The 10,000-nt window shown below is 44.3% G+C and overlaps 1 protein-coding gene across 1 annotated transcript in view; it reads left to right on the top strand.

Moving 5' to 3' along the window:
- The window catches only part of LOC143118353 (neuroendocrine convertase 1-like), a 189,046-nt gene that overhangs the window by 21,485 nt on the left and 157,561 nt on the right, over nucleotides 1-10,000 (top strand). The window contains exon 3 of the mRNA XM_076279419.1: nucleotides 1,066-1,158. Coding sequence (XP_076135534.1) covers nucleotides 1,066-1,158 — 93 coding nt within the window. The remainder of the gene's footprint in view (nucleotides 1-1,065; nucleotides 1,159-10,000) is intronic.

Below are 10,000 nucleotides of genomic sequence, written 5' to 3' on the forward strand. Positions count from 1 at the left end.
AGTGTGTGTGTGTGTGAGTGTGTGTGTGTTTCCTGTGCTTGTGTCGATATAAAAACCACTGCAAAATGAGTGTGTGTTTCCAGTGTACATGTGGCTGTGCAGGTGTGTGCTACATGTACGTGTGTGTATTTAGAGATCTTAGTTTAACATGATGTCATCTCCGCTGGGATGCCCATATGTGTGTGAGTGTGTGTGTGTGTGAGTGTGTGTGTTTCCTGTGCTTGTGTCGATATAAGAACCACTGCAAAATGAGTGTGTGTTTCCAGTGTACATGTGGCTGTGCAGGTGTGTGCTACATGTACGTGTGTGTATTTAGAGATCTTAGTTTAACATGATGTCATCTCTGCTGGGATGCCCATATGTGTGTGAGTGTGTGTGTGTGTGAGTGTGTGTGTTTCCTGTGCTTGTGTCGATATAAGAACCACTGCAAAATGAGTGTGTGTTTCCAGTGTACATGTGGCTGTGCAGGTGTGTGCTACATGTACGTGTGTGTATTTAGAGATCTTAGAACTACTGGGGCTGGTCAGCTGGTCGTCCCCAGAGTCAAAACCACACATTCAGCCAGTATTCCGCCCCCCATTGAAACCTCCTCTCCATGGAGATCAGATCAGCTCCAACGGTAGCCTGTTTTAAAAAGAGACTTAAAACTGCACTCTTTTCTACTGCCTTTAATTAATCAGTTGATGTTTTAATACTCCATATGGTTGTTTTTATAGTCATATGTTTATTTATTCCTTTTAATTGACTTCATTTTATTTTATTATTTTTATTTTATTCTTTTATATTCCTTTGGTTACTTGGGCTAATTCCATTTTATTTGTTTGTTCTGTCTATGTAAAGCACACTGAATGAAGATTGTGTATGATAATGTGCTATACAAATTAATTTGACTTTGACTTTCACTTTGACATGTATGATTTAACATAAACTGTGCTGCAAGCATTTGTACATAGACCAGAATAAGCCCTCAGTATTCGTGTATGTGATTATGTGTCAGTATTTGTGTTTAAGATTATGTGTGTATCTGTGTGTGTAACCACTCCTGTTTTCTACTCTCTCCTGTAGGTTGGAGATCTGGAGGCTCATTTCACTCTGAGGGACGACCTACAGCGTTCCGACAGATCCGCTCTAGAGAGTGCCCTGGCCCTGACCTCAGGGGTGAGTGTGACGTGCGTGTGCATGTGCGTGTGTGTGTGTGTGTGTGAGTGCGAGTGCGTGTGCGTGTGCGTGTGCATGTGCGTGCACGTGTGCGTGCGTGTGCGAGAAAGAGAGGGATTCAGGGGCATAACTAGAGAGAATGGGATGTTGATCTGAAGATGTTTGATCTGAAGGAAACATTCTCTGTTGGTGAGCTGAGCAGAGGTAGGTTTGGAACAGGACTAACAGATAACTTTTCTGCTTTCTGCATCCCCATTAATGGACTTTTCTTCTGGAAATCGGTGAATTCAGATGAAGCATTTAAAGTGTATGCATATATTTATGTGAATATGTGTGTGTTTGCTTGTGTGTGTATGAATGTGGATACACACTCTCTCTCTCTTTCACTCTCTCTCTCTCTCTCTCTGTTTCTCTCTCTGTTTCTCCCCTGTGGAGAGTTATCTGGTTCTGTGATGTTAGATTGAATGAGCAAAAGGACACTCAAAAAATTTCTTCTCAGCATGCATCCTCGTCTCAGCATCTTCTACACCCTCTGTCTTCTACATTTTTTATCTTCTACACCAGGGGTGGGCAAACTTTTTGCTTTTTGACTCAAGGGCCACATTGGGTTTTGAATCCCCCCCCCCCCCCCCACGACACACACATAAAAAAATACATTTTTTATAGCCTATAATTTAGTATGAAAATTATTTCTTTTAAAATATGAATTGCTTAAAAATACTGCTAATTTACTGCTGTTTAACAAATGTATAAATTGTGCACTGTCGCTTTAAGACAGTCACTTTAATTCACATTTATTTCTCAATGATCTTCTGCCTGCTCCGCTATGGCTAGTGCTGTACCTACGGCTGGGCCCTCTCACAGTTTTTAAATGGTCAGTAGTTGGAACTACTGTTGCCTTCATGATTTCCTTTTAAAAGTTTCTTATAAGAAGGAGATATCAATTATCAACAATGACAAGCCAGCTGGAACCTGCGGCTCTCTCACCCTCTCGTGAGTGCAGACGCGTTCCCAATTAAATGGATCGCATAATGTTCACGTTAGATCTGCTGCAAAGGAGATAACTAAGAGTTAACTTAGTTTAACATGATGTCATCTCTATTTAGCATGATGTTTTGACATTGACATTGTAAATGTTCTCTAAGGAGAGTAAAAAGCAGTTTGCAGTAAAGCTAACCAACGTCGTATCTATCGCAGGGAAAAAATAGCGAGCAGCCTGATAACCAAATGAAATGCTCGGCGGGCCGGATGAAAGTGCTTGGCTGGCCGGATCCGGCCCACGGGCCGCAGTTTGCCCACCCCTGTTCTACACCCTCTGTCTTCTACACCCTTCTACACCCTCTGTCTTCTACACCCTCTGTCTTCTACACCCTCTGTCTTCTACACCCTCTCCACACTCACATTCTCTCCTGATGTCATGTAACCAGCCATTTAAAACGAAAAAAGGAAACTCCCTCTCTGTGCTTGGGAGGTTCGCCTGAACAAAGCCAATCAAATAAAACAAGCAAACAAAATAATCACAAGGGTGTTTATCCTGTGGGACTTGTTTTCAAGAAAATACAATGAACTGATGAATTGAAAATATTAGGGAGAAGACTCATATGGTGGGCTGATGAAATGCGAATGTTCAATAAATCAACTCGGCACGTTCACAACAAGCTCACACTGTGGTGGGATCTTTAATTGCATTCCACATGTTTATGCAAATGAGAGAGTTTCTGTTATTTTTTGGGGAGCATTTTAAACGAGGCTGATACTGATTAGAGAGAGTGAGAGAGAGAGAGAGAGAGAGAGAGAGAGAGAGAGAGAGGAGGATGGAGTAAGAGAGAGAATAGAAAGACACAGAGAGAGGGAGAGAGAGAGGGAGAGAAGGAGGGGGGAGAGGGGGAAAGAGAGGGATGGAAGGAGGGAGAATGGTGGTGATGTTCGGTGTGGGTGTGGATTGGCGTGTGTGCAACCTTTGAGACTGGCTTTGAATCTCTGGGTATTCCACTGGGCAGTGGCACTGAACTGTTTTTTTTCTCTACACACACACACACACACACACACACACACACACACACACACACACACACACACACACACACACACACCAGCCGTGAATCTCCCCCAGAATCCTTGGAGCATACTGGCTCTGCGCTGGGAGGCGTTACCAGGGCAACAGTCACCCATGGCGAGGTCCAGTGATTTTTGAGAGAGGGGGAGCTGCCAAGCGTGTCGCCCCCCTGCCACCCAGGCCAGGTCCTGTGCCCCCCACTCTCTGTGCTCTGCCACCCCCCAAACACACACACACACACACACACACACACACACACACACACACACACACACACGCACAGACACACACACACGCACACACACACACACGCACACACGTGCACACATGCACACACACACACACACGCACACACACACACACACACACACACACACACACACACACACACACACACACGCACAGACACACACACGCACATACACGCACATACACGCACAGACACACACACACGCACACACGCACACACGCACACACGCACACACACACACACACACACACACACACACGCACACACGCACACACGCACACACGCACACACACACACGCGCACACACGCACACACGTGCACACATGCACACACACACACACACACACACACACACACGCACACACACACACACACACACACACACACACACACACACACACACACTCCTACTCTCCCATGAACAGCAGCAGCAGCAGGCAAGCCTCATCAGGCCTGATTAATCGCCATCATTTACTGCCATCTCCCAGGGCCCCTGTGTGTTTAGAGAAATATCACATTGGACTGCCTGAGTAGTAATAATAATATCCATTCAGGGAAGAGTGGAGTTATATACCATGCAGTGGAGCGCTATTACAGTAGGGGTCCTGTTCGTGGTTGCTTAAGTCACTGGCCTTTTAGAAAGTAGCTCCGTGTCTGTTAGTGGCTAGTCTCTGGATCAAACCAGGTCAATCAGGAGTATCTGGAAAATGGAATATTATATTGTTGATCTGCTTCCCTGTGTCGTGGCTGTTATTTCTTAGCCTAATGAGCCATACACTATTCCAGCCAATCAACTCTTGAACGTTGAACTGAGGACTCATGGACTGTGCCTTTAAGTCACTGTGGCTTTTTTATTTTTTTAAAAGCAGGCAAGTAACATATTAAATCTATTCCATGGGGGGGGATGGTGGTTAAAAAATCCACTGTACAACAATAGTCTCCCCCATGTTCATTAAAAAAAGAAGTCTGTATCAACTGCAGGCAAGGAGCATGTGAAGTCGTCTATTCCCTGACTGTATGATTGTGTGAGGCTTTTTAGGGTGCCTACAAGCACTAATGTGTGAATGAAACATACTGCCCAGATCTTTATCAAATGTCTGCATAATATTACTAAATATGCACGGGGTGGGGGCTGAAGGTGACAAAAAAAATGCAGTGTACTGCACACGGCTGTCTCTCCCGAGTTCCTCGATTTGATTATGTGTTTATACGGACACACAAGTAATCTGTTATTGAATTAGGTTCTTTAGTACATTGAGCTGAGTGTGTCAGTGCTTTGAGCATTTGCAGTTTTATGTTCCATTCTGAGCCTGCTAATGAAGGCTCAAAGTAACATTATTACATATCCCTCAACCCCGAAGGCCGTTGGACTGGCACGTAGGTGTATCAGTGTAATAGAATTCATTTAATTGCCCTGTGTGTGTGTGTGTGTGTGTGTGTGTGTGTGTGTGTGTGTGTGTGTGCCTTTAAGAGAGTCAATACTGTAATAGGGTTAGGGAACACTTTCTCAGGAGCAGTGTTTGGGACAAACACAATTAGCGCGCTACCTGGCACGCTGCCAAGACAAGCGCGTGCAAACACCCTACCGAGCTGCGGCTGTCTCGCTAGCGCTCAGTAAACACTATTGATGGGTGTCCATTACCTGGCACATCAGGCCCTCCTCGTCTATCCAAGTTATTCCAGGTGTCCTATAAAAACGAGGATATCTGTGTACACCATCGCCTGTAATGGTACATTAACATGCATTCATTTTAGCAGATGCTTTTTATCCACAGAGGCTTACAGTGCTTTAATTAGCTGCCTACGTGTGAGAATTGATCACATAATCTTGGTGTTGGTCGCACCTTGCTCCACTATACTTTTATCAGCTATACCTGTTTGCTTTTGTTTATGTAAAGCACGTTGAATGACCTCTGTGTATGAAATGCGCTATATAAATAAAGTTGACTTGACTACTCTTCTCCGTTTCTCCGCCAGTTGAGCTGCAAGAATTCAAAACACACGGGACCGTCATGTTAAAGCCAAGATGGGCAATGAACAAAAAAATAAAAAATAAATAAAATAAAATAATACATTTAATACCAGGAGACACTTTGCTTGATGTTTGACTTTACTCAAATTAGGGCCAAACATGTTTGTGGTTTCCTAGCTGATTTCTGGTTATTGATTTGCTAAATTGACTGGTTGATTTCCTGGTTGTTGGTCACTGATTCTTTGTTGGTTGTTTGACTAAAGAGGTCTATGATGTAGAGAGAACTGTGTGCAAGTGCACGCCGATGTACACACTATCAGCAGCGGAGGCCTCTATGCAGCTCAGCTGTTCTATGGGTTCTGTGGGTTCTGTGGGTTCTGTGGGTTCTGTCCAATTCTATGTCATGTTACATTTACATGTATTCATTTAGCAGACGATTTATTCCAAAGCCACTTACAGTAAGAGATTAACATTCAAGCTACAGTACAGAGGAGACCTTAGCTAGGAATTACTATTTCATCTACTAGAGCAGGGGTCTCCAACAGGTAGTTCGTAAGATACCAGTAGCTCCCCATCGGTTTCTAAGTAGTTCTCCAAAAGGTTTGAGGAGGAAGATGTTCATAAATCTGATAACCCAGTCACTTGGAAACATGTAAAAAAATTCCTATAAAATCAAATTCACAGTCTACAAAGAGAGCAGTACAGGTGAATGAGTTGAAAGGGACCTTTAAAAAGCATACAAATCTTATTCAGCAGTTTTAGGTGGAGATCAGCTATATGAATACATGGCATGCTACTACTAACATAAAAGCTCTCGGCCATGTCCATTTTGTCAAAGTAGCCCTCGGAAGATAAAAAGGTTGGAGACCCTTGTACTAGAGGATAAGAGTGCCGACAAGTACTTGTCAAAGTGTGATAGAGGGAGTATTCTGATTGTATTATGTTTATGTGAGTTATGCATTGCTTTACAATTTAGCAGTTGAATACCGGTAAACATTCTGAGAAGCCCTTTGGATTAAGTAACAATTCATGTAATTGTTACTAACTGGTTTAATGAATCTATTTAAACTATTCCAATATTGCAGGTATGTGTGGACTACCATGCTGATAGAAGATGTCACATTTAAAGTTACCGTAAGCAGTTCTAAACAATTTCTAACCTTTGACACTTTCTGCCACATTCAGTGCATATCTCCTCACAGTCTGCTAGCCCTCCATTCCATGAGTGCAGTGTTAAAAAAAGAGGGAAAAATAAATGGTTTCCCAAACAAACCTAAATTGTTCTAGCCAATCACTGCAAGGGGGGACGGGGTTTGGGGAGGGGTTTGGTGAGTTAGCGCTCTGATGTTTTGTTGGTGTTTGGTTCTCTGGATATCAACGAACGTGACGCCATCCAGACTCACAGACGGTACCTTTAAGCGCAGTATAGAAATGTAGCTGTATGCTGGGGAGAAGCACAGTGCTTATCCGTATGCCATGTTATGCAATGTTGCTGATCAGTGAGTCTGCGTGGGATGTCAAGGTGGAGGGTGCCGCTGAATCACTTTCTCCAGGTTCATGATGTCTCTCTCTCTCTCTCTCTCTCTCTCTCTCTCTCTCTCTCTCTCTCTCTCTCTCTCTCTCTCTGCCCCCCTCTCTGTGATATTAGCTGTTTACAGTGCTACAGCCAAACATACGCACAGCTTCTAGAAGCTTAATGGCTTCAGCTTGTCCTAAGCCTCCCAAATGCCAGTGTGTGAGCATGTGTGTGAGAGAGAGAGAGAGAGAGAGAAAAGAGGGATGGAAGAGAAAGGAAATATATCAATTCACAGAGAGAGATAGAGAAAGACAGGGAGTTAGAGGAAGAATACGAGCTATAGGGGAAGAGAATATAAGGGAGCCAGTAACAAAAATGTGTGTGTGTGTGTGTAGGCCTTTTACGCAGGAGGATTTATTGTTTTATTGTGAATTATTGCACCTTTATTGTGGCGCAATGATTTTAGACCGACGGAGGTGGATTTTGGGGGGAGGGGGGTAATGCTGCTAAGCTTAAAGGAACCATATGTAAGATTGTGGTCAAAACTGGTACTGCAACCACTTTCAAAATACTGTAGAGCGGTGTATCCCCTCCCCCTCCTCCCTGACTCGAGGTTGCCAACCCGGATGCCGAAACACTACTGACTTTATGATTAGTAGATAGGTGGAGGGTGGCGCATCAGGCCAAAACACAACATGACATGACAAAACACAACATCAACATCAGTTGAGGGCTGCAACTTTTTAAATGACAATATCCTGGCCGTACTACTGTTGTCAGTGATATAAGTATTTGAAATGAACATGATTTTTTAATGTCTAGTGACATATCAGGGCCATTTTATGATTAATTGAAATACATTTCTTACATACGGTTCCTTTAAAGACGGGACCATGTGAGTGTAAATGGGCCAGCCTAATATTGCGAAAGGAGTGTGAGACACGACCTAGAAGCTGAGCTGAATGGAGCATGCTACTGTGTTATCAGAACTCAGAAAGACATGACAACTCTGGAGTGGGGAAGTGTCATTTACTTGCTAGTTAACAGTAAGCTGATGTTTCTAGCTTTTTACAAAAGTGATGTGAATGTGTTGTGTCTTCGCTCCCCAAAGCCGACAGGCTATCTGAATGCATGCACTGGTATGGCACTCAGCCTTCTCTCTGTAGATGACTAACAGAATGCATCACATAATGCTCTTTCTTGTGACTATTATGGGATCTGTGTATAAAAAGGTACTGTGTGTATGTTTGTGTGCGTGCATGTATGTGTGTCTGTGAGTCTGGGTCAGGTATGTAAGGTGTGTTTATCTGTGTGTGTGTGTTGTGTGTTTGTGTCTGGTTGCACATGTACGTGTGTGTGTGTGTGTGTGTGTGTGTGTGTGTGTGTGTGAGTGTGAGAGTGTGTGTGCGCACACGTGCATGTGTGCATGCATGCTTGTGTGTGTGTGTGTGTGTGTGTGTGTGTGTGTGTGTGTGTGTGTGTGTGTGTGTGTGTGTGTGTGTGTGTTATTGTCGTCCCAGTGAGGTGCAGGCATGCCGCCAGGTGAAGCTGACCCAGGCGACTTCTCCTCCGCGCACCAACAATCATCCTTTGTGTTAATTACACCATTAATGACATAATTACCCACCCCAGCCCCGCCGACACACTCTGCCCAAGCTGTGGCATGGGGATCGATGCCAGGATAAGACCACCAACCAACCCACGCCAACGCTGCTGTACATCTTAACTCCACCACCGCTAAAAGGATGGGGAGGGTTGCGGAGGGAACGGAACGGACCAGAAATAATCCCTCACACACAGACTTGATATGATATATAGCCAGATATACCCATGTGCTGTAGGGGTGTTTGTGGGATACACCGGCCAGTGCTCATGGTGATGGATTTGTTTGTTGTTAGTTAGCCTCCATGTGGTTTGAAGGACAAGTGTGTTTGTGTGTTTGTGTGTTTGTGTGTGTGTGTGTGTGTGTGTGTGTGTGTGTGTGTGTGTCCTCACCTGCATCTCACACTCCACATGGACCTTCAGATGCCCTTCTATTACCCACACACACACACACACACACACATACACACACACACACACACACACACACACACACACACACACACACAAACACACACACACACACACACAATCCACATGTAAACGGGCAATCAACTTTAATACGCTGGTAAACTTTAGTTCAACTGAGTTTGAGGACAATAACAATATTATGTAATTATCTTTATTGTGTATATATTCATATTTATAATTTAGATTGTGAAATTAAAACATGTTATGTTATGTGATATATATGTATATATATATGTGAATGTTATGTTAATGTTATGAGCTGGCCTGAAACGTCCTTATCTGCTCACTTCTACTGCCCTTCTCAATACACACACACACACACACAGACACACACATGCACACACACACATACACACACACTCACACACACAGTTTGACTCACACAACCACCCACCTCTCTCTCACTCACTCACTCACTCACCCACCTCTCTCTCTCTCTCTCTCTCTCTCTCTCTCTCTCTCTCTCTCTCTCTCTCTCTCTCTCTCTCGTGTCCTATTTGTCCTCCCCTCTGCAGTTGCCCCTGTTGGACCCCCTTTGACAAACATTTTAGAATTTATTGTTCTGTCTTTGTGTGCATGGGTGTGTGTGTGTGTGTGTGTGTGTAGAGGCACATATATACGTGTTTGTGTGTGTGTGTGTGTGTATCGTTTTTTTTTCTTTTTTTTTTTTCTTAAGACTCCAGTCACATCCGCAATCCCACGGCCTCTCTAAGGAGCTTTCACGCTTTTTGGTTTGCTTTAGATGTTTAATACCCCTCTCCTTTGTGTCAGAAGGCTCAAGAGGCGTTAAGAGGCGCTGATAAACCCACTTAGATCCCTTCCTGGCCCGTCAGCCGGCCTGCCAGGCCGCTTTAGCAGGGAGCCCATCTGTGACGGCCTGCCACTCAAACAGCGCCCTGGCTGAGGCCTGACACAATAGAGTGAGCAGCCCAGAGAGGAGGAGAGCGCTGGAGGGAGAGGAGGAGGAGGAGGGTG

The sequence above is a fragment of the Alosa pseudoharengus genome, unplaced genomic scaffold (assembly GCF_046254945.1).
Source record: "Alosa pseudoharengus isolate Yale_2024_CS ecotype anadromous, Long Island Sound unplaced genomic scaffold, YU_APseudo_1.1 YU_APseudo_1.1_scf_12, whole genome shotgun sequence".
NCBI classification, from domain to species: Eukaryota; Metazoa; Chordata; class Actinopteri; order Clupeiformes; family Clupeidae; genus Alosa; species Alosa pseudoharengus.